This window comes from Pteronotus mesoamericanus, unplaced genomic scaffold (genome assembly GCF_021234165.1).
Source record: "Pteronotus mesoamericanus isolate MK-2021 breed Mesoamerican mustached bat unplaced genomic scaffold, CSHL_Meso_final contig_116, whole genome shotgun sequence".
NCBI classification, from domain to species: Eukaryota; Metazoa; Chordata; class Mammalia; order Chiroptera; family Mormoopidae; genus Pteronotus; species Pteronotus mesoamericanus.
The window spans coordinates 22,615,955-22,640,888 of NW_026555027.1; the positions used below are offsets into that span (position 1 = coordinate 22,615,955).

Consider the following 24,934-nt stretch of genomic DNA (forward strand, 5'->3'; position numbering starts at 1 on the left):
CTCAATAAAGGCAGTGGTTCTTAACCCTACCCTAGTTGTGCATTACAATCTTCTGAAGGAGCTTTTGAAATATATTATGCTTGGACCCCATCCTCCTAGAATTTCTTATTTCATCTGGGGTGGAACCTGATCATACCAAGTAATTGGAGTATACAGCTAGGTTTGAGAAGTACTGTTTAAAGGACTGACTTTAGGAGAAGCAAAAGGATTCCAGGAGAAAGCTGAGATACAAGAAAAAGTAGTAAAAAAGACAGTGATAAATGGCTAAATTTCAAGCAAACATGGAATATATAATAAAAATAATGATCTGTAATTTTTTTAAAAGATTTTATTTATTTATTTATAGAGAGGGGGAGGGAGGGAGAAAGAGTGGGAGAGAAACATCAGTGTGTGGTTGCCTCTTATGTGCTCCCCACCTGGGACCTGGCCTGCAACCCAGGCATGTGCACTGACTGGGAATCGCATCGGTGACCTCTTGGTTCACAGGTGGGCACTCATTGAACTAAGCCACACCAGCCAGGGATTGATCTGTAATTTTTGGTGTTTATTTAAAAAACACTGTAATAATATGTAGCTAAAATAGCATATAAACCACAAGGGGAGTTAAAGCATTTAAAGATGCTTATATTGTTTGCCAGGAGGTCAGAGAGATTAATTCTCTTTTGTTAAATATGTATGCAAACAAACATTTAAGGGGAACTACTAAAAGAATAAAAATGGAGGGTTTAACTTCAAAACCAAGGGGAAATAAATGAGCTGGGAGGAGTCATGAGCTCAGAATGTAAGAAAGGAGGAAGCATAAGTGGGACAAATAGAAACTACTAAATAAAGTGGTAGAATGAAATCAGCCATACCATTAACACAATTAATTAAAAGGACTAGCATCCCTAGTTAAGACATAGATTGTCAAACTAGATTGAAAAGTGAAATCTAAGTATAGTCTCTTTACCTATGAATTGAAGGGGTGAAAGTAAAAGAATGGAAAAAAATATACCAGGTAAATAAGTCCCCCCCAAAAAGAAGGTAGATTAATTTCAGACAAATTTGACTTCATGGCAAAAAGTTTTATTAGAGATAAAGAGAAAGTTTGACTTGTGAAGTATGTTTCTTGTTGGTGACAGAGGATTAAAGCCTAGATTTAAATCTGATCTATATTTCTTATCCTGATTTTTAACTTCTCATAGCACCAGCCCTTAGGAATGAAATTCTGATTTACTGCATAGTCCACACAAGTCAGAGAGAAATACCCAGTAGGATCTGTTGCTATAAAGTAGTACGTGTAAATATGGAAGATAGTAATAGATACCAAAAGAGTGAGTACCTTATTTCATGAAACCTTAAGAGGAAATATCTCTTGTTTTCTCAGCCGCATACGCTGTTACAAAGAGTCAAAGCCTGCACAACAGAAGAGGACCAGGAGAAGCTGATGCAGATTACAAGTCTGCATTCACTGAATGCCTTCCTCCTGCCAATTAAAACTGTAGGTGTGCAGGTGAGTTGTGTGAATCCATTGACCTGTGACATAACTTTCTGCAGGTGTTCTTTCCACTGATACTGAAATAGGAATGGCTTGGGAATATGAATATATGCATACCAAGGTAGAAGCGTAAAAAGGCAATGTTTTATATAATGTTTAAGGAGTTAATAAGGTTATAAGAACTCAATATTCAGGCTGAGATTTTGTAGTTTTGGAACACTTGTCATCTCGAACCAAAAGTAAAAATTCAGAGAATGATTTACTCTAGGGGTAGCTTGTTTGCTTCTGCCTTGAAGGATAGTCACCAAGAGGTCATGTTCTCATTTATCCTTCTTGGTAGGAGATATACTGTGGCTTTAGAAATACCGGACTGGAAGAAGGCCCCCAGCTGAACATGTTACACCACCATCATGTACACCATTTAGGTCTTTTTCTCAGCCTGTGTATTATTTAAACCAGTGCTCTGTTTCTGTCATATGTTTTTTCTCTTTTAGTTGCGATAGTGTATAAGTAACATTTTTTTGTATTTACTGTTCTGTCTTCCCTATTGGAAAAGCATGCGAGGATAATGTAGTTCCACTTTTAGAATGCTGTTCATAATTAGATTATATCCTTTATATGATTCTCAAGTGAGTTACTGTGGAGGGGAAGCTTCAGAGTGTAGAGAAGAGGAAGGTTTCTGTTTAGAGTTTCTAGTAAAAGGAAAACTATAAAAGATGTCAATAATTTAACTTAAAATGGTATGAGTGTCAGTTACTGGGTTAATGTGTTTATAATGGCCTCGTAGGGTAGAATTATGTTTGGAAAGAGATGAACTGTTTTAGAGATTATTCATGTAAAACTTAATAAATATACTCTTTTTCCTGCATTTGTTCAGTAAGTGACTTTTTAAAAAAATGAAGCTTTTTCAGGGTTCCACTACTCTCCCCATCAAAATGAAATGTTCTCTTTGTTGTTAGATATTTAATTTCATCGTAATCTCTTAGGCCTTTGGAGAGCCTTGGAAGCCCAGTAAAAATCATGATACATGGTTAGTATATAGCCATGAAGTTTATTTTCTAAATACCAAAGTAAATCATACTTGTAAAAAAAAAAAATCAAAATGCAGTGCATTTAAAAGTAATTTTTCCTGTTCTTGCCTTCCAACTGTGTTGTGTGTGTTCTTCCACATACATTTATTTTAAAAAGAAAAGAGAATTACACACACATATTTTTTGTCACCTTTTTTCCCCTTAACTGAGCATCATTAACTTATCTTTTCATGCCATCACAAGTAGGTCATTCTTAACTGCTGCCTTGTATTCCATGTATGGTTACACCATACTTTTAATCATTCCTGGCACTTCATTGTTCCAGGCATTTTAGCAAGTAATGTTTTATTTCTTTAAGCAGTTACTCAGGTGCTTCAGTAAGATCATTTCCTGGATTAAAAGCATGTACATTTTAAACTTTGATAGATACTATCAAAATTAGCATTCGTGTAGTCTGAATTCTCATTTTCTTAAAGTACTGTGTATTAGGTAATTATCTAATGACTTAATTGCTTTTCAGTTTAATTTGATTTTTTTTTTTAAAGAAAAGAGAATTTACTTGGATTAAACAGGCCAAAGAAAAGGGGAATCAATTTTATACCAGTTTTGTTCAGTTTTCTTAAATTAACTTTTTAAGCTCATTTTAAAAGAAATTGGTAAGTGACTGTTTATGAAATTATTTTTTATCTCTGACCTAAGAATCCTTTATTCACCCAATCAACATGGGCAGATCTTGTCAGTCAGACTAAGTGCGCTTGCTGTCTGCAGTTGGGCAGATACTTGGAATGAAGTCTCAGGGTGCCTCTGGCATGTGTTCCATAAATTCTTAAAATTACCATGACTCTTTATGTGTGAACTGATTTAGGTAGAATTTAATATGAGATTTTAATTTACAATTTACTTATATTATTAGAGAAGTACCCATATATACTTTTATAAAATGAGTTTTTCTTTTTTTCAAAAAAAAAAAAACACAAAACCCAAAATTATTATTAATGGTATGACCATGCATGAAATGTTTTCCAGTCCATCTTTTGACTTTTGTAAGACCATTAAAATTGATTGTATTTTTCAGGGTGATTGTCGTTCCTACAGTTATGTGTGTGGAATCTCCAGTAAAGATGAACCTGATTGGGAATCTCTTATATTCCTGGCTAGGCTTATACCTCGCATGTGTCACAACATTAACAGGTGTGTTCTGCAGTGGGAACGGGGTGAGGTATAGTGGAAGGATGTGCTTTTTAAGGTTTTCCCACTATTGAGGGCCCAGAAGACTCAAGTGTAGATACAGGTACACACTTAGGTCACAATTGAACAGATATTTTTAGTAAGATCGTGCGTTTTGTTCCTTCCAGCACAATTCAGTCATCTGCTAACTTAAATTTTTTGTTTGTGTAAAGGAAAAATAGAAAGGATTTTTATTTTTAGTATATTAAAGGCAGTTTTAAAACATGTCTTCCAAATTAGCAGTTTACACTGGCTGTTGGTTCTATGGTAACGTATTTTATTCTAAAAGAATTGAAAAAATATCTAAAGGTTATATGGTTAATTTAATAATAATCTCAGAGGAAATCAAAAAAAGGAAATAGGCAAATGCCAGATATCATTAAAATAACTACATGTATAATTTATTTTCAATTTAGTTTTCAGATTTATTTTTCCTCTGAGTTGCACATTAATTTTTTATGTTGGATATATCAACAGCTGATTTATAATCTATGTGTAATACTTTAATTGCATTATCCTGCATTTATAAGTAGTTAAAAAAATCTCAACTTATTTGGCACCAGATTGCTCATTAAATATTCTTACTTCACAGTTCACTGTTTTCTAGGTTTTTTTTTTTAGTGGGTATTAGGTAATTAACAACCAAAAAGAATTACTTGATGTTTCAGTTTATTTCAGTTTGCTGCAGAAATTAGAAATCTTCCCTTTGGTGTTTACCTAGCAGGTTGTATATAGTTTTCTAACTGCCTGCTGGCGTGGCCTTCAAGACAAGGAGTCACAAGGAAGCCATGTTTTTACTGGTGGGAATATGTCTGTTAATCAGCTGACTGAGGTGAACCAAAGGCCCCCAAATACAGAAGCACCTTTAATACACTGAAAAAAGTGAATTCTAAATAAATAATGATAAATTTGTAATTGCCTATTTTGAATGGAGATAATTGTTTTGGTTAAAATAATGATCCCTGCACTGGCTGGTGTGGCCCATTGGATTGAGTGCTGGCCTGTGGACGAAAGGGTTGCTTGGTTAGATTCTCAGTCAGGGCACACGCCTGGTGCTGGCCAGGTCCCCAGTTGGGGGCACGTGAGAGGCAACTGCACAATGATGTTTCTCTTCCTCACTTCCTCCCTTTCCCTCTCTCTAAAAATGAATTAAAAACAAGTAATGATTCATAATTCACCTTCTGAATAATTCTTATACTTAAGTTTTAAAGGCCATACAGAATATTCCCTTTCCCTGACTTCACCTTCTCTGTTCTTACTACGTAATTAGTATGATTTTAATTTTACAACATTCTTAGAGTTAGTGCCGCTGTCTGCCTGCCTGCCTGCCTGCCTGCCTGCCTACCTACCTGTCTCTCTCTCTTTCTCTCTCTCTCTCTCTCTCTCTCTCTCTCTTTCTCCCATCCCCCTTTTCGCCACAGGGCACTCACAGTTGTTTAAACATATCTCTGTCCTTTTACCTGCTGGTTGCTCTTTCTGTCTTGTCTTTCTTCTCTGATTTTCTTTCTCTCCTTTTCCAACCTTTCTTCCCCCCAAAAAGAAAGAAAAAAGGTCTAACAACTAAACAACAAAAATCCACTACATTTTAAAATACGAACCTAGCAAGCCCTTAAGAGTTTTGGTAAGTTTTAGATTTTTTGCCAGGTTCCTTCTTTGGGAATTGGAAATATATTTTAAAATTGCTTTCTGTTTTTTGCTAGTTTTCCCCCCTAATTTGCATGACCAAAGCTTTGTACAGAGAGGAACTGTTTGAGTGTTACTACTGTTCTATATACATTGTGGAAGACTAGCTATTCCTGTACATTTTAGTGATCACTCTTGTTTGTAAGAAATAAGATGAAAAAAGCAAGTTGTGACATTCTCTTGCCTACCTGATTTTTTCTTGAAGGGCTGTTTATGAGCTTTAGGAACTATATTGCTAAGTAGAAATGTGTCTCACTTTCTGTGGGACAAAATCCTTTTTCCTGCTACAGTATATTTGAGGGAAGCAATGAACTAGTTGCGGTAGTGATGACTTAGATCTGATGCCCTTTCCTTCTGTATGTTTTATTCCAAGCACATAGTAAGAAAAAAAAATCGCTAAACTTAGCCATGGTATTTGCCAGAGGAGACTTATTTTCTTTCCCTAAGACAGATAGGGTTTAAGGAAAAGGGACACTTGCCTTCTGACTAGAGTTAGAGTGGGGAGGCTAGGTGGCCTCTACCCTGACTGCTCTTGTTTTCTGAGTGAAGTTTGTACAACATCCTCCAAACCAGTGGTAAGATTCCCACTGAGTTGTTTGATCCTAATTTCTTCACGCTATGTTCCAAACCCTACTTTTGTTAACACATGCAGTGGTATGTCTTCATATCTTTCAAACTGATATTTACTGGAAGCAGTACTGAGTGATTTAGAAGGGAATAGTAGGATACCAAGTTTTGGGCTCCATTTTGGTGACATTTTTAATGAAGTGGAAAGGAGAATCTTTCCTTGGGATCAATGTTTCCCAAAGTGAAAAAAAGATTGAATGGTCAAATAAGTTTGGGAAATTCACTGTAGCTTCGTCTTGGAGGTTTTCAGTGTATGTTATTAGCATATTATAATTTCTGAAATTATAATACCATAATTTAGCATAATAGCGTAAAACAGCCTGTTTATTTGTTTAAACTCTGTTTCCCCAGACTTAGGAGTATTAATTGCTCAGAGATACTGTAACAAATCACCACAAACTGAGGCTTATCACGAGAGAAATTACTCTCTCCCAATTTTAGAGGCTGGAGGTCTGGAATCAAGGTGTCAGCAGGGCCCATGCTCTCTGTGAAGGCTGTAGGGGAGGGTCCTTTCCTGCCTCTTCCTCGTTTCTGGTATTTGTTGGCAGTCCTTGGCTGGCTTCAGCACAACGCCAGTCTCTGTCTCCATCCTCACATGGCCCTCTTCTGTCTGTGTATGTTTGTGTTCCCAAATTTCTCTCTTTTTAGAAGAACACCCAGTCCTTAGATTAATGGCCACCCTGATGCATTAGAACCTTATTTTAACTTGATTACATCTGCAGAGACCCTATTTTCACAGCAGGTTCCAGATGGATATGAAGTTTTGGGGACACTCAAACCAAGACATTATATCAAAAGAGGATTGCAATAATCACACGTATCTTTGCATATTCTGAGATACTAGTATTCTAGAGAATACACTTTGAAGGAGGTGCATAGAACATAGACCCATCTGTAATTTTATATCCTAACCAACCAATTTGGGGATTTCAAGGGGATCGGAGAGGTGCCTAAGAGTAAATGGAGAGAATGGTATTCTACGTGCCTTGCTTCTCATACTAAATTGTAATTCTCTATCATTTTCTCCTTCCTTCCTTCCAGAGTTGTCTATATATTTGGCCCACCAGTTAAAGAGCCTCCTACCGATGTTACTCCCACTTTCTTGACAACAGGAGTACTTAGTACATTACGCCAAGCTGACTTTGAGGCTCAAAACATTCTCAGGGAGTCTGGTAAGTTGCTCATTTTGTTTATCACTGCATACTCTAACTAGGATTTGGAAGCCTGGTATTGTGACTTCTAGTAGGAGAATACAACTTTGGATTTTTAGATGCTTTCATTTTTATTACGCATTTTTATGGATAATTCTATGATATTGCCTTCATATAAAATTTATTCACCCTGTGGTCATTTGCAGACATGTGCACAGTAGCAAAAAATTTGAGCTCCCAACTTGCATGTTCTCAGCTGAGGTTGAACAAGGCAGTGTTCATGTTTCTTGTTTCAGTTCTCTTACTGTAAACAAGTGTCCCTTTTGTAGTCTTTTTAGTGCCCTTTTTTTTTTTCTGTTTTTTTTTTTGCATTATCATGCTTTTTGTTGGTAATTTCACTGCTTACATGTCTCCCAAGCATAGTGCTGAATTGCTCTTTAGGTTTCTAAGTACAGGAAAGCTGTGATGTGTCTTATAGAGAAAATATGTAGGTTACATAAGGTTTGTTCATTTATGAATTACAGTGCTGTTGGCCATGAGGTGAACATTAATGAATCTACCATAAACATTACATAAGGTGTCTTTAAACAGAAACACACATAAAACAAGGTTATGTTCTGATTGGTTGATGAAAGACCCTAACTTTGTAGTTCCTCTAGAGGTAATAGTTTAGTGTTTGCTAATTCAAAGTTTGAGGTATAGACCGTAACTACCATGAATTACAAGAACAGTTTTTATATGTTTTTGTATACACACACACACGTAAATCATCATTGTTGTAACATATCACTGCAGTCATCAAATTCTGTTGCTTGTATTTCTGATTGAGTTTACTTAAGATGCTATGGGAGTGGCTGGAAACAATGCAGAATGACTCTCCTCATTGTGGTGTGTGTATGTATGTGACTTTTAGATACTGTCTGGGAGAATTTTGGTGAACTGAGTCAGAGAACCTTTCTGTAGATGGTGGTAGGCTCTACATGTCAGCTTCCTTTCCGTAGGGTATTCTGGAAAAATCAGCCAGATGCCGGTGATTTTGACACCATTACATTTTGATCGGGACCCACTCCAGAAGCAGCCTTCATGCCAGAGATCTGTGGTTATTCGAACCTTTATTACTAGTGATTTCATGACTGGTATACCTGCCACACCTGGCAATGAGATCCCTGTAGAGGTAATTTATATATGTTCTTTTAATGTATATTTTCAATAACATTGTACATTTTATAATATGGTGAATGGAATAGACTGTGACAGTGTTGATATTTCTGGGCTTGGTTTTCTGTTCATAAGACAGGCTCTTTATATTTCCCCAGTTGATTGTTTAGTACACTGTAGAAGAAAAAGGCCTTAAATTTATATCCCTCTAGATGTCTGATTACTAACTCTAATCTATAATTTTATTTAATTTTGCCAACCAGCCTCTACTTTATAAATAGTATTTATTCTCCAAGTAAAGAAGAAAACCCTATAAATGAAGAATTTATTAGAAATAAGGATGAGAATTGATGGCATCATGATAGGAAACCCATGAATTACTTAATGTTCTGCCTACTAGAAATTCCTTTTTGACCAACATCTCCCTCCCCTATTATTTCTCCACCATACTGTTCCAAAGGACCCATTTGCTAACTGGCGGATGAAAGTCACAGTGAGCCTTTGTTCGCTGGACTACTGCTCTAGTACCCCAGTGTATGGGTGCTGGGTATAGCTGTATGGCTGGGTTGGGAAAATGTGGCTTGTGGTCTGTTTGCCTTTTGGCTCAGATTTGCCAGATTTTCGTTCAGTCAGTGCCCAGGCCCTCTCCTCCTGTAGACTTGACAGCGGTTATTATTACAGTGCATTGTGCACTGCCATGGTAGCTGCAGTGTTGTATGTTTCAGCCACAGATAACTCTTGAAGAATTGGCTTCAATATAGAATCGTACGTTTAGATGCCATAGCAATGCCAAATTGCCATAAATGTTTCTAAACACTTGTTGTGGACCTGTAACATACATAACTTGCAGGCTGGCACCGGTTTGTGACTGTACTTTGAATGGTATTGAATTTAAGTCACCTAAATCTATAGAGTGAAATAAGTTCACTACATAAAATTCATTGGTGACCGTCCCATATACATAGAGGACAATCGTAAAAATAGATGACAATTTCAAATTACAAATGCAAAACCTCTAGGTCTTTTGGACATGCTGTGGATTCTGGCTCTTCTATTTGTAATCTTTGTTTTATTACAGGTGGTGTTAAAGATGGTCACTGAGATTAAGAAGATTCCTGGTATTTCTCGAATAATGTATGACTTAACATCAAAGCCCCCAGGAACTACTGAGTGGGAGTAATAAACTTCTTGTTCTGTTAAAGTACTGTGTGCAGTTTAACTTGATTAGAAACCATTCCCAGTATTGACATGCAGTACTGTGAAGAGTACTGGAGCGGCTACATCACATCTGAGTTCTTCACAGCAAATATCTATGGCCTAAGGGCTGTGTTGGGGATAAAAGGGACTGAAGAGTTTGTACGGGTATAATCAAAGCTTCATTGCCTACCCTCCAAGACAGATTGACACTGCATTTGCCTTTGCCTCACTTGTTCTTTATAAACTCACTGTTGCTATTGATGTCTCCGTCAATGAAGATGTATGAAGGTGGGTGAGTTTGGGGGTAGTAATGGGATTCTGTTTGTTCCCTTACCAGTTTCTAAGAGCTGTTAGAAAAAAACCCGTTATTTTACCAGTGTGACTTAGTACATATTCCTGTTCGAGAATCTGAGTTTCCTTGTAAGTAATCTTATTTCTCCAGAGGTTGGGGGAAGTGATGAGCATATCAGATAAAGGTATCTGTGGCTGATCCAGCCGCTTTTGCAGTTCACCAGCATTATAAAATGTAAGCTACCTTCATATGGAAAGCACCAGGAATTTGTTAAGGTACTTTAGAATTTCATGCTGTCACAGCCATAGGAGAAAGAAACTATGAGTGGTCTCAGTTTAAAATGTTTTCAGATCATGTTTCAAATCGATGTCATGTTGCTCACAGTCAGCCTTTTCATTAGTAAGGAGCTTTATCCCCCTGCCTCATTTTGCCTGCTCCAGCAGCCTTGCATAGGACGTTTCCGTTCCCTCCCTGGAAGTTACTGTCTCCGGCATAGCATAAAGTTTGAGCGCTTTAACTCTTTTGGTCAGAGTGGAAGCTCTGAGACCACGAAAACCATCATGCATGCGCAAAGCTTACAGATGCATGCCCACAGTTTATATCATCTAGTAAAGAATAAAATAACTCTTAGATATAATCTATAGACAGGTTTATTACCCACTGCCCAGAAGACTATGACTAGCCTTGGTCCCTGCGAGCTGTTGCCAAACTTTGTGATCCTTGTACCAGCTGTAAGAGAAGATTCAAGAACTGGTATAGGACTTGTTGCCATTGCCACCAGTTTCTATCAGATCCTTTATAACATTTATATAAGCACTCTAAAAATAGACAGTATTCAATGTAAATTCTACAACCATTTCTCACTCAGAATTTTAGCTGATTTACTGTTTAAGAATGTTACCATGTTTTTCTTTGTTCATTTTTTAAATTGAGGTACAGTTGACATATAACATAGTAGTTTTAGGTGTCTTATGTTTTTCTCATACTATTTCCATCTCAGGTTGCTGCCTCTTATTTTCAAAATTCTGTATTAGAAAAAAAATTTTTATATGAGAATCAGTGTTAGATAAAGAATAAAGTTATGTGCGGCAGATGCCTTCATTCTGGTTGGTCCAGAAAAAAAAGAACGCTGTTGCTGGGCTGTCCAGGGAAGAAGAGCTCTGTCTGTTGTAACAGATATCCTTACCTGAGACCTAGGAGTCAAATGACTTCTACAAAACTGGAAAGGTTCATTCTCTGTCCTGATGGTGAGTTACTCCTAATGGTCTTTTGAAAAGAGGGTGTATTAGTGACCTGGCCTTAACAAATTTGGAATCATGTTATTCTAGAGCTGGAATAGACAGCCTATAAAGGGTTTATAAACATTTATGTTTTTATGAAAAATTTTCTCTTAACAAAAGTGTCTTATGATTTTGTTTTCAAGCAAATACTAGGAAGCATATATAGTAATAGTAACAGTAGTAATGGTGGTGGTGGTGTTTTTCCCCCAAAGTGTGTTCTAAGAGCATTGCTCCACTGCGATGGTCCGTGTAAAAGGATCAGGTCATAGAAGCTTGGAAGGTGCTGCTCACTTGTCCTTCCATCCTGGAGATCTTGGAGACTCATGGTCTCTATTTTATTTAAGGAATTTGAGAAATTTTGAAGTTAAAAACAATATTTTTAAACCTAACGTTTTCCTATTGTTTGTTCACTAAACCCCTTCTTACATAGTCCTACTTAATACTGGAAAAATTGTTTCTCCAAAACATACTTTAACATGATATAGAAAAAAATTAAAATTTCTGGAATTCAGGAATTCCCTAATACTTAATACCCTTTCTTCTTTTGCAGAGCACTGTTTTGTGCCATATAGTATTACTCTATACTTTCACAGTATTTCATTCAAGCAGCTGAGAAATGTTAAGATTACCATCCCATTTTACACTTAAGGAAACAAGCTCAGCTTAGTAATGGTTACCTAATGAATTTGAGAATTAAATATGATCTGTGGTAGGTCATGCTTGCATTCCCATCATTCCCCACCTGCCCGGGACACCTATCTAATTAAATACATTTTGTTACTTTGTATGTATTAGGAGGAGGGTGGCAGAGCAGTGAAAGCATCGTTTAGTTCTAAGAATATTTAAGGCCAAACACCCGGTCCCACTTAAGGATTGTCAGCTGTGTTAGAAATAGCATGGTTAGCCTGGCATAACTTCTGAGAAGTCTTTAGATGTATCTGGGAGATAGTGTTCACTGTTTCCTTGTATTTTGCTGCCTTCATCCTGAAATAGCTGCATGTGTATAGCCAAATACAAATTGTAAATGTTTCCTTGCTGTGTTTTGGCTTATCTCCTGATAACCTATTTTACCAAAATACTTGAATCAAACCTCTGGAGAATGAAGGCATTCAGATTAGGTAGGTGGGAGAATCCATCCTTAGTGCGTTGTCATTAAAAAGCAGTGAGAACTTAAGTCATTTCTGTTTCTTTATCTGTAAGATAAACTTACAGTTGGATAAATGTACAAGATCAAATCCAGCCCTAAATTTTTATTTCATAAATAATAAGAAAAATCATTGCAGGAGAAAGAACGGAGAAAAAGAGTAGTTTTTTTTAAACATCAGTCGAAGGTAAACATCAAAATACACTGTAAAATAAAATAAAATATTAATTACTCCTTCCCCTTTTTTGAAACTATGGTATCCATAAGCAAGGTCTGAACACTTGTTAGTAATGGGTATAGTTCCAAACTAATTTAGCTACGAGATCTTAGTAATTCTAAGTGACCATGACACTTGGAAACTACCCATCAACACGTACCCAGTGGTGATCTCTTTATTGTGTGTTTTTGGGTAAGTTGATAGACGCTGCTTTTGCTTTGAGACTAACAAAAAGTCCCCCGTAATCAGTTATAGACAGCTAATTGTGGTCAGAGCTGGAGTTAGATTCCAGGCCTTCAGCTCTCTACCTTGAAGGTAACACTCTATGGCCCTTTGAGGTCAGGCTTAACAGGAAGTTAACAGTGTGAATTGGCTGTCAGGGATAAATGTACTTCCAAAGTGTTCATCATCTCCTTATGGACAACTATTGATTAATTTCTAGAGACAACACTATCTTTCAGAAATTCCTCTGACACTCATGCCCAGTGTTACAAACCTGTCTCCACCTTTCCACATGAGTCTCCTTCACTATTCACATCCTGCTCTTCTCCCTCTACTGAGTTCTCATTGGAATGTGTTGAGGACACACCTCAGTGGACGCTCCTTTCATTGGCCCAAATTGAGAGAGTAATAGGGAACTGAGTACAAGCTGGATGTCTCCACCCTTAGGAAAGCGCTCCTTTTGCCCCTACTGTGATTGACAATTGTAATGTTGGCATATTTGGCTTATATTCCTGAATGCTTTCATTTAATGACAAGAGATTTGGACTCCCCCCAAAAAGTGCCAAAATGCCAGCTCCCAGCCCTGGTCTTTATGTATTGAAGAAGCCCAGGTATTCTACCCAACTCTTAACTTTTTGTCAGTGGATCTCAACCCCGGGTGCCTATTACTACTACCTGAGGAGTTAAGTCTGCGTAATACCCAGACCTCACAATCAAGTCAATTATATTTGAATCTCGGTGGGGCATGGGCATTGACAGTTTTAAATCTTTCTACTGGAATAATTGTTAATGAGGAATATAACCTAGTCTATCCAGTTACGGTTTAAAATCTTAGACAAACCTATAGGTGAGAAGAGAAGCCTATAGATACTGCCTTGTTGGAGATCTTGGAGCTGAATTAGTTTGGAACTAGGGACCAGACTCTGGAACTGATTCTACCGGTACTGTACTATAACTCACACTCCAAAGGTCTGTTTAGTAATTAGGGCAGCTGGTAATATATATGTGTATCGCCCAGGTTGAAGCCTTTGTAAAAACTACACTGGCTTCTGTCTTTCAGCCTAGTCCTTTTGCTTTGTCAAAGAGGAGAAATCTACCCCTACGCAGCAGTCACCTCTCCAAATCTGAGGGTAGCCAGATCATGAAACTGATACTGTACTTACTCAGAAATCCTGGAGCTGTGTTGTTCAGATAATTCTCTAGAGACACCACCTACCTGTAACCTAAGTTCCTTAAATGAGAATTTTTTTTGAGCAGCTCCATTTTAATTTACCTACCCGTTAAGGTCTTTGTTCACTAAAAATACTTGTGGCATATTTTTTGACTTTGTTAAGAGCCCTTCAATTAGCAAAATCATGAAACTTTGCAGGGAGTTTGGCTATTTCTTGGAAATACAGAGTAATTGAAGTGGAGTATATGCTTTTGGAGAATACAGATGTTTAAGGTAAGTAATTTCCTGTCTTTGAATCTACTATGACCTTAAGATATTAAATGAAGTGAATGTAATCTTTTGATCAGACTTTTCATAAAGAAATATTTTGTTAATTAGAGTTAGTAGTATAGTTGTGAAACCATTATGTAATTGTTCCTGGTGTACTGAAATGTATGTTGTGCTAATGTTGGCACAAAATTGCTTTGCTAAATTAATGTGAAATGACTTTAATGCCTTTTGTCTTCAATATACTTCATAAAAGAGGAAATGACTTCCATAATTTGTCATTAAGCTTCAGTGTCCATGAGAAAGTCAGAAGCAAGAACAAAGAGAACAGACACTATCAGGATATGGGAAATAAGAAATTGCATATACTATCATGGAGTTCTGGAAAATACATTTAATCTTCTCTTACATATGTAAGAGGGTGGGCAGCATTTTGGCCAGAATGTTAACATTGAACATAGTGGACATAAAATACTAGGTAGCCTTTTATTTAAATGACTAGCTTAAAAGGATTGTATTTGTGTTTCCAAAATTAAAGTCACACATACAGTTACTTGACTTCTTGCATATTTATTTATATTTGATCAAATCTGTTCTCAATTTCTTAAATTATTTCATATAAAAGTTGGATCCTTTTCATTGTTTGGAACTATGTTAGAGTTGATCAAACCCATTAAAATAGTTTATGAAGATTAGAAGAAATAACCATGATCAGAAACCAAATTCAGTAATTACTTTCAGGTAGCTACATTACTCTGGTATATTTCCTTTTACAATATTGATCTGATCTGGCCTGCTATCTGAGAATACTTTTAATTTAATTGTATTTTGAAAAGTCTGTTGTGTTAACATGGCTCAAAATAATACTGAGTTTTTATCTTGAACTACCAAAAATCTGTCATTCTTTTTTTAGAAAATGTTAACTTATCAAAAGCTGTATTTCACACCATAGCTAAATAGAGTTTTTCGTAGATTGTTAGTGGATTATTTTTATGAGTTATATACATTAGATACTAGAAAAGTAGCTAGGAATTTCACTTTAACCTCACTGCTATCCAAACACGGTGTTGAATTCTAGTTAAATACTTTTTTTATATTTCAGAATGCTATTCCATATGCAGTTTTACATTTCAGTTCTCTTAGGCAATATGTAACCTGCCAACACATTCTTTTTTAGAAAAATTAACACCATAGTGAAAACTATGTTTTAAAAATTCCACAATGTGGCTACATTAAATAGTGAGAAACCTAAGATCTTACCTCTCACCAAGATGCCTTTACCTAATTGCATTAGGATCATTGATATTTGCTCTAAATAAGAAAAAAGTTTAAATGGACTAAAGTATTTAGCTAATAAGTGCAAGAAAATTTCATCTGATTCTTCTGGAAAGCAACTTTTACAGTAGTAAGGCTATAATGTTATAATGAATGGAACTGTTTATAGTGCTTTTAGGGCTTTTTTTTTAAAGAAAAAGTGCTAGGAATTGATATATGCCATGACTATTGTGTGTTCAACAATCACCTTAAAAATTTTCAAGGATACACAGCATCCCATCTCATAGTCCTATTATTTAGATTCAAGAATTAGTACGTTTCCTTGATGATTGAATAAGTGATATAGCACGCACATAGTGAGATTTCCCAAAGGTTGATAATAAGTACCCAGAGATTTAAAATAAATATTTTGGAATATCTTATAATTCAAAAGTTTTTGCTGCTATCGTAGCCTGTTTCCTGTCAGATTTTGGCTTAAAGTTATTAAGAATATACCATTGAATGGGAAACATTTTGAAAAATCTTTTTTACTGATTTTCTTTCCTGGTCAGGCTATTAAAGTACCTGACACCAATTTATTACAGAAGTCCCCAGAATTTCTTTCACAGTCTCATTAACAAATTTTTAAATAGTGACCCTGGGCCAAAATAGGTATCTAACAGCTCCATTTATTAAGTGATAGTAGTGTTCAAACAAGAGAATTATGTCCTAACAACATAATAGCTATTTGAAAAAAAAACATCGAAAGGAAAGGTATATCGTGTTCTTAAATAACTATACCTAATTAGCAATGGCACACATGCATTTGTTGGGCATTGTACAACTTTAGCGATCGACTGCTGCCATCCTCATTGTCCCATGCTCAGTTTTGCACAGCACTTTTAATCACAGCAGCCACTGAAACGCAGCCTTACGAAGATACATCACTGAAAGGAAGGTAGCATGGCCCTGTGTTAAAACGGACCTGCTACAAGCTTGGGGTTCACCCGTGTCTCTCTCATTTTGCTGCAGTGGCTGGGCGTGCCTCAGGGAACAGTTTAGGAACCGTGATATATGAGTATTTGATTTTTTTTCTTTCTCAATTTAGTTGTCTTTGAAAGGAATGTCTAAAGCACACTTGTGTCCTTAATAATGAAAGTTCTCTTTCTTGGTTTTGACATTTAAGAGTTGGAATATTTTGCAAAAGTACAGATACTTTAAAATCTCAATGTATCTTCCTAAGAGCGGAGAAACAGTTAAACCATATATTATGTAATGTACCCATGTATAGAATGTGCCTAGATCCAAGTCTGTTGTATACTTCAATTCACTGCAGAGCTTGCTTTGTCAGGTAAGTATTGTTACTACAGAGGCTTAAAACCATCCTATACTTACTAAACCTATACTATAGAAGTGACTATTGCAGTTTACTGAACTTACATCATGCCAAATGTGTTATCTACACATTGGTTGCTGCAGGGGAAACAGTCACATCACACACACTTACAGTCTTGTTAAGCAGACAACAATGACCGTCCCTCCCTTGCATATGTTTTCTGAATTTGGAGAAAATGTTTTATTAAGGCACAGAGCACTGCTCACATTATTTTGGGAGTAAATTAAACTGAAAGCTCACTAAAGGAGCACCGTTGTCTTGAATATAGTTTCACCTTTGTGTGACTTGACTTTATCCTGAATCTCAGGAGAGAATCGTCGGAGAAAATGAAAAAAATTTCTGAGAAATGGGATTAAGACTCTATTCTGAAGTATTCATGACATAAAGTAAGATTCATTGGTTGGTAGGTGTGTAATTTTGGGAATGTATGCAAGAAATTTTTGTTCCTAATCCTGCTCATGAAACAGCCTGAAATCCAATAAACTTAATCGATTTCTGACTCCATGTAGCTGTGTTACTTTGGGCAAGGCGCCAGCTCCTGGGCAACAGTGAACTCCAATGTAATGTGGGACTAACACTGCCTGTGTAGTCCAGTGAAAGAGGATGAAAAGTTACGTATGAGACTATGCTTTACCTGTAAAGTACTGGTGTGAGCGTGGTCTGTTTACAACATGGCAGAGCAGATAAAACGTGGGATTAATAGTCCCGTTGTGCTTAATTAGCTGGGACAGTTCAGGTAAATTTGCACTCTGCCACATCTCCAGATTTTGTGGGTGGGGTGGGGTAACTTGCAGTGGTACAAGGTCTTTGTATGCATCTGTATGGAACTTACGCCACATGATACCTGTAAGAGATGGAAGAGAATTCGTTGTCTCCTGTCCCCTAATCTCCAGTCTTGTACTTGAAAAAATGTCCAGCTTATTTTGTTTTGATTCTAGCGGTGTGTGCAATAATGAAACATTGGTCCTGTTGCCATCGGGGAGAGAAGTTTAGGGCAAGAATAGATGGGATAAGTCAGCATGTGAGTAATTGCAGAATGAAATATTCAGTCAGTACTTCCTACAAAATGTTGGGAGGCGAGGGAGAACACCGCGAGCCCATACGATATTGAAGTGTGTTACGCCACCCCTTGGACTGGAGCCGAGTCTTGGCGGGCAGTTGGCTGTGGAGAGGGAGAAAGTGTGGGATACTCGAGTGAATAAACTTGACTACCCTTCCTGGGTGGTTTGGGAGGGTAGAGCTGGAGAGTCGGTGCAACCCTGTGGGAGGCCGTGGTGCGGCCAGGGCGTGGCTTTGCGTCAGCTGGAGTGTGTGCTAAGGAAGGCGAGGAGCACCCCAGCTCTGTGGTAGCCCAGCTACCCTGGAAGAAAGTGGTCCCAGCCCACTTCCCTTGCTGTGAACAAGGTCTCTGATAAGCTATTGTCAGTCTAGTCAGTCCCATCATCTTTTCCCATGCTTTAGTGACATGCTCTATGTCTGAGAAAAGTCTTTAGTATGGCTTTTGAGACCCCCCACAACCTATTAGGTGTCCAATCTCTTGGCGTCTCTGGGCCACACATTGAATACACAAACTAATGAAAAAAAACCTCTATGTTTTAAGTGAACTTAGGCTTTTGTGTTGGGTCACACTCATAGCCACCCTGGACCCCAAGCAGCCCGGGGGCCACAGGTTGGACACCCCTCATTCCTAGCGCGTGCCTGGCAGCCTGGCCTAACGTGGCCTTCTGCAGCCAGGCTGCCCCCGCTGTTTCAGCGCTCCTTTCCCTAGTGGCCCCCTGGCCTACGGAGCCGGCCCGGGACCCTCGTGCCCCCTCTGCAGCCCGTCCGCACATCTGCAGAATGGAGATTTCCTTTCCAAACCCCATGGCCTGTCGTGGAGCGCCATGAGCTATTCGTTTATGTGTATTTCTTATTTTTACTTGCGTATTTTTCTTAAACTTCCTGAAAGTAGAGTCAGTGATTTTTTTTTTTTGTCTTGAACTTTTAGAACCTTGTTCATAAAATGTAAAAATGGAATGCTTTTTTAAAAAGACCTGTAAGAAGAGGACAAGGCTTACATCAAAGGAAATAGAGTTCCATTTTTCAGACCCCTAAGTGAGGAAGCTGGGCTCAGGCAGGTCACCCAGCCTGCACCCGAGCTTCCCCACCTGAATTCACTAAATGGGCATTTTCCCTATGTGACTTCGGCCTTCTGTGTTTCAGCCCTAAGTGCAGTGTTGTGTTTATAAAGGCCTTTTTTTAAAAACTGGGCAGACAGTTTGGTTCTTTGGCAAATTCTGAATTGTAAATTAAAATAGGAATGCGTGGAGCACAGCATGCGATTACTGAGATTTGTTCACTCTTCATGAGGATTTGTTCACGCTTCGTGAGGTTGGGTGGCAAAGGTCCTCCATGTCAGGGAGACAGAAAATTGCAACGTTCACAGCAGTGGTGTGGTAGTCCTGGCTTCGGGTGGTCTGAACAATTTCCATGGTGTTTGTGGTTAGAATGGCCAGCTGGCAGTTCAGGTTTCCTTTAGAAACTTCTCTCAGTTCTTCTCTGAACATTTTGTAAGTACTCTTTTTCAGCAAGATAAAGGGAGAGGTTTAGCAAAGAAGGTTAGGTGATTAAATCTCAATGAGGATATCAAAGGTGTTTTTTAGCTCTTGTTGCAGCAGGGAAGCACTATTTACTTCATTACTCAGAAAAGTGAAGAATACATCTTAGGAGGTTTATTTTTGAATGCTAATGTGCTGCTGAGTGGCCTGGCAAATGTGAGGCAGCCAGAGGCTGCATTCATTTTGCGGTTCAGTGGTAGAAGAGCAAGAGATTTATTATCCATTGTAATTACCATAAACATTTTGCATTTATGCAGTAACAGGAAGGTATATGCAATTTGACGTTTTATTATGTTCCCAGCAAATGTGAGTGCATCTATGGCAGTAGCTATGGATTGACACCTGCTCTGTGCTTGGCACTGTGCTGGACTCCAGTGAGCAGACTCCGAGCCTGGGGGAGATCATGTTGCGTTTGCCTCCTCCGGCTCCCTCGCTATACCTGATCCTCTGCACGCACATCTGATTTGTTTCTAAGTGACCGCTCCTTCCACAATGTCTCTCCAGCCTGCTGCTTTCCATTCCCAGCCCCCGCCACCGACCAGGCCCTCAGTTGTCTCTCTCCTGTCTTATTGCAGTGGCAACTGAGCGGTTTTCTCAGCTCCTGGCTTCCTCTCCAAGCTACTATCTCCATTTCAACATGCAGATTGTGGACTTATAGAAAGTTCTCGTTGCCTTATGCATCCGTTCAAAACACATCAATAACCTCCTATGTCCATGGAATAAGGCCCAGACTGCTTCACCTGCCTGGCATGTAATTAATTTTCCAGCTTCATCTTCCAAGAATATCTTCCAGCCACTCAAACTTGAGGCTTCTCCTTGTTCCTGTCTGTGTTTCCGGGCTGAGCCCTATGTACCTGGGCTGGTGGGACCCCCAAATGAGATGAAGCCAGCTCATGCTTTAGAGCCCAGCTTGTCACCCCTCCTAGAAGCCTCCCGCAGCTCCTGTAAGTCAGAGCATTCGCTGTTCTCTGCTTTCCTGGAGCACATGTGCGCATCTGCCGTGCTTCACAGTTTGCTTGCCATTTGCCATTCTTGGTTGTAAACTTTGTGAGGGGAGAGAATGGGTCTTGATTCTGTGTCCCATCACTGCCTGCAATTACGTTTGGCTTACAGTGGCTACTCATCAAATGCTTGGTCAGTGCTATGTTCTGCACTTCATACGTTTTTAATTGTCTTTTGGTCAGCCAACTCTTAGTTTTCATAAATTACTGGTAGACTGGACCCTCATCCCCCAAACTTACAGGGAAGGGTTGGGTAAGGAAGGCCAAAGGGAGTTAGCACATGACAAGGAGGTCAGCGGTAGAGGGAAGTAACATGGGATAGAGAACCGGATTTCTTGAGGCTGTTTCTTCTGCTTCATCTGATACCAGCTGTGTGATCAGATAAGTTAATCTTTATGAACATGTTTCCTCACTTACAGTGAGGAAGATAGTACCTACCTACTAGGATTGTTGTAAGGACCAAATAAGATGTTTTATTTCTGATGTAGCACCTAGCACAATGTTGGCACATGACAGTTTTTCAGCACACAGTAGTCATTGTACACATGGCTGGCTCTACCCACAGCCTCTGCTGCTTCAGCAGGCTTTTTTAAAAAAGATTTTATTTATTTATTTTTAGAGAGAGGGATATGGAGGGAGAAAAACATTGATTGGTTGCCTCTCATAAGTGCCCCAACCAGGTACTGAACCCGCAACCCAGGCATGTGCCCTGACCAGGAATTGAACAAGCAACTTTTTGCCTTGAGGGACAATGCTCAACCAACTGAACTATGCTGGTCAGGGCCACACTTGTTTTGTTTTGTATGACCCAGCACACTCCTTGCTACAACTGACAGCAGCAGATAAGGGCAGCCTGTTGATAGACTGGCTAGCAACCAGAGACATGGTGCCCTGGCATTAAGGGCCCTTTCTGGATAGAGTTATTATTTCCTGCCTTGGTAGTTTAAACTGAGGGATTCTGGAATAATTTAAGGTAAATGAGGTTGGATCTTGAGAGGCTGTGTTGACGCTGTGGCTGTGGAAGGTGAGATTATGAGGAAGCGGGGGAAGGTGGTCAAGTGAGAACTGAAGAGATGCACAGAAAGGAGCAGGGAGAAGTAGGTAGGTAGCGGTAGACCCAGTTCTTAGTAGCTTTTAGTTCTGTTTTCCAGACAGTGTGAGTGGGTCTTTGTGTCTTCCCACAGAAGACAGAAGAGGTGGCACCATGTGGTATATGGGCTTTGTTGCTCTTAGCTCCTCTCTGAGGGCTGGGACAGTCCAGTTAGGCCGGTGCACGCGTGTCTGCAGCGTTGACACCTAGTGAGCTTCTCCAAACAGGCAGTCACCGAGGAATTGTCTGCAGTGCGGTCTCCGGGCCCCCTTGCCCACAGGAGCTGGGTCCTTTCACCGCTGGAGAGCCGCTACAAGAGTGGTCTTTGTCCTCCTCGGGAGGCTCAAATGTGGTCACGTGGGGCACCAGTGTACAGGGCGGGGATGACTCCTGTGATGGCCAGGAGCTTGGCATCAGGACCCAAAAGAACCAAATGAAAAAGCAGGGGTCCACAGATAATGCAATTTAGTAGTTGAAGTTAAATGATGAAAATGACGCAAGTATTGAAAATTTGAACAAAGGTGAGAAATCTTAGTTCACTTTTTTAGCTCAGGCAGTGAAACTTGGGGCTAATAAAATTCATCCAACCTGGTCTAATAATTCAGAATGTTAAAAAGCCCCTGCACAACAAGGGTTAAGCATTCCCCGAACTTCTTGCTTCCCCTCTCCCTCTCCATTCTCAGATGGAGGCACAAAGCTCTTACCAGCTTATTTTCTGATTCGGCTTGGAAAAGAGTTCCTATTTTAATTGGCTTCCTTTCATTCTTTAGCACTAGAAGTTAGCCTGTCTAAGTTTGAAACACACTTGTGACCAGATATCTTGGAAAAAAAATTATTTAAGTTCAGCCCTGGCTGGTGTGACTCAGTGGATTGAGCACCTGCATGCAAACCAAAGGGTCGCCGGTTCGATTCCCAGTCAGGGCACATGCCTGGGTTGCAGGCCAGGTCCCCGGTGGTAGAGTGCATAAGAGGCAACCACCTTGATGTTTCCCTCTCTTCCCCTCTCTAAAAAAATAAATAAATTATGTAAGTTCAGTTTTTCTTTGTATTAAACCATTATAATGTATCACTCTTTTGGAGACTTTAGTTTCTAGGAAAAACAAAAATAAGGTGTATGCCTTGTAGGATGCAGGCTGTTGGAGCTCATGAAGTGTGACTTGGTCTAATTATAATTTCAGTTCAAAAAGCTTTTTGATGCCTAGCCATCCCTCTGCCATGCAAGCCTGATTATTTACACCCTCCTCTCCCTGTCTGTTCACTGTCTGACTAGCTTTTGAAGCTCCCCTTACCATCTTGATCATAGGGATGGAAAGGAAAAGGAAAGGCATGCAATTTATAGTTGAAGTCAAATGATGAAAATGATGCAAGTATTGAAAATTTGAACAACAAAGGGAAGAAATCTTAGTTTACTTTTTTAGTTTAGGAACTAAAACTCTGGACTAATAAAACCCATCCATCCTGGTCTAGTAATTGGGAAAGAATGTTAAAGACAACCTGCATGGTACTCTTAGGCATGGAAACATAAACTAATTAATTTTATTTCTTGATAACTTCAGCCTATAAAAAAAGTTTAGTGGGGCCCTGGCTGGTGTGGCTCAGTGGATTGAGTGCTGGCCTCCGAACCAAAGGGTCGCTGGTTCAATTCCCAGTCAGGGCACATGACTGGATTGCAGGCCTGGTCCCCGGTGCGGGGAGCATGAGGGGCAACTGCACGTTGATGTTTCTCTCCCTCCCTTCACCTTTCTCTAAAAATAATAAAATCTTTTAAAAAATTTTAGTGGAGAAGGAAATACTATTGGCCTCAAGTTTATTTGAGACTTAGCTCTAGTTTATTCAGATTTCTAGAAGATGAGAATAGGTAAGGACCTAGGAAAACAGTTGTATTTTATCCCAAAGGGCAACTGAGGCTCCAGCGGTGGGAAGATTGCACAGCTGGTTAAAGGTGGAGCTGGGCAGAAAACTCGGTCCTGGGAGCACTGCTCTCTGCCGTAGTTCCTTTCCTGCTCCGTAGTTCCTGCTCCGTAGTTCCTATTGGTCAGGGGTAGGCCCCACTTCCTACCCCTCTACCATCACACCCGAGAGCAAGTGCCTCTCCCCATTGGTCTTGGCTATGTCTTGGGTTACTGAAGTGTCATTAAAGGCTTCCACGTCAAGTTTAGTTTAAAACTAAGAAACCCTTCTGCTTCCTTGAAAGAACCAGGACCATAGTCCTTTCAACAGAGAGAACCACCACCTGCAAGATCTTTTCCTCTTTCAAGTTAATTTCTAGTGGATTGTGCAAACTGATTTTTCAATCTTGAGAGGTCTTTTTGGAAAGCAGAATTTAAGTGCTTGAAGAAAATTTGTTTAATGCCCTCAAAAGCTAATTCATTTAATTATTCAAACAACATTTGAATGCCCACTCCATGCTAAATCAACTCATGACACTTGAACGGAATCACCATATGGTTCCTAGATACTTTGATTCTGCTTTTTTTTATTTTAATCTAGCTCTAGATAGAGTTATGAAGGAAGCAATATTTTTTTAATCTCCAGCTTTTTTGACAAAGAGATCTCAGGCCTGGATGAGACAGAGACAAGTTTCCAACATGAGGGCTGGGGTGAAGGCACCAAACATGCTTCAGGACTAGCCCGTCCCTCATATGTCCGTGAATCCCAATCTCAGCATGGGGAGGTGATCGCAGGCTGAAGCAGCGCCCATCTTCATCAGACAGGGTCCCTGGTAGCCAAATCTTTGGCTACCTTATGCCCATCCTCACTTTGACAAACCTCAATTCCTCTTAAAAGCTTGATGTCCGCCTTACTAGCAGTTCGCTGTTGTAATCTCCCAAGTGTTAGCCCTAAGCAATGACCCCAAAATAGCAGCGAGTGAGCCTTAGTTATTTTATCTCCAGTACTTAGCTTGGCAGCTAGTATGTACTCCATAATCATGAAAAGTAGCGGGGAGGGGGAAGGTAGAAGTGAATAAGAAAAAAAGGAAAGAATAATTTACCTTAGTTTCTTTGGCTTTCTTCCATGTCACTGCTTTTCTCTTGCTTTTTGCCCTTTCTCATGTTCAATACCACTTATCTATCTTCTAGTATGATTTTTTTCTTATCTCCCCCTATGTCTACATTTCTTTATTCTCTATGTCTACTTCAGCTCTGTTTGAAGCTTCCTCTTTCTATGCGACGAACTCTTGGTCTGTCTTACCAGATTATGTTTAAAAAATTGTTTTTTAAACATGAATCAGACATCATGGGAAACAACCTCATTTGACCACTGGCCTAATAGATATAAGAAACCAGTAGTTTAGGTTTTGTCCTAACATGCTTTCTCTTTAGGTTTCCCTGTAGTCATCCTAAACCTTTTCCAACTACTGCCAACAGAGGAACTAATATTTTCAGGAACCCAGACCCTAATCTAGTGTGGGCACTAACTAGGTGGTCCCTGCATATATGTGGCCACCCAAG

General features: G+C 39.1%; 1 protein-coding gene across 1 annotated transcript in view; it reads left to right on the forward strand.

The window, feature by feature from the left end:
* Positions 1–9,555, forward strand: part of GMPS (guanine monophosphate synthase) — a 48,492-nt gene extending 38,937 nt beyond the window's left edge. Inside the window, exons 12-16 of the mRNA XM_054579901.1 lie at positions 1,367–1,492; positions 3,584–3,699; positions 7,087–7,217; positions 8,198–8,370; positions 9,433–9,555. Coding sequence (XP_054435876.1) covers positions 1,367–1,492; positions 3,584–3,699; positions 7,087–7,217; positions 8,198–8,370; positions 9,433–9,534 — 648 coding nt within the window. The 3' untranslated portion in view covers positions 9,535–9,555. The remainder of the gene's footprint in view (positions 1–1,366; positions 1,493–3,583; positions 3,700–7,086; positions 7,218–8,197; positions 8,371–9,432) is intronic.
* The last annotated feature ends 15,379 nt before the right edge of the window (positions 9,556–24,934 follow it).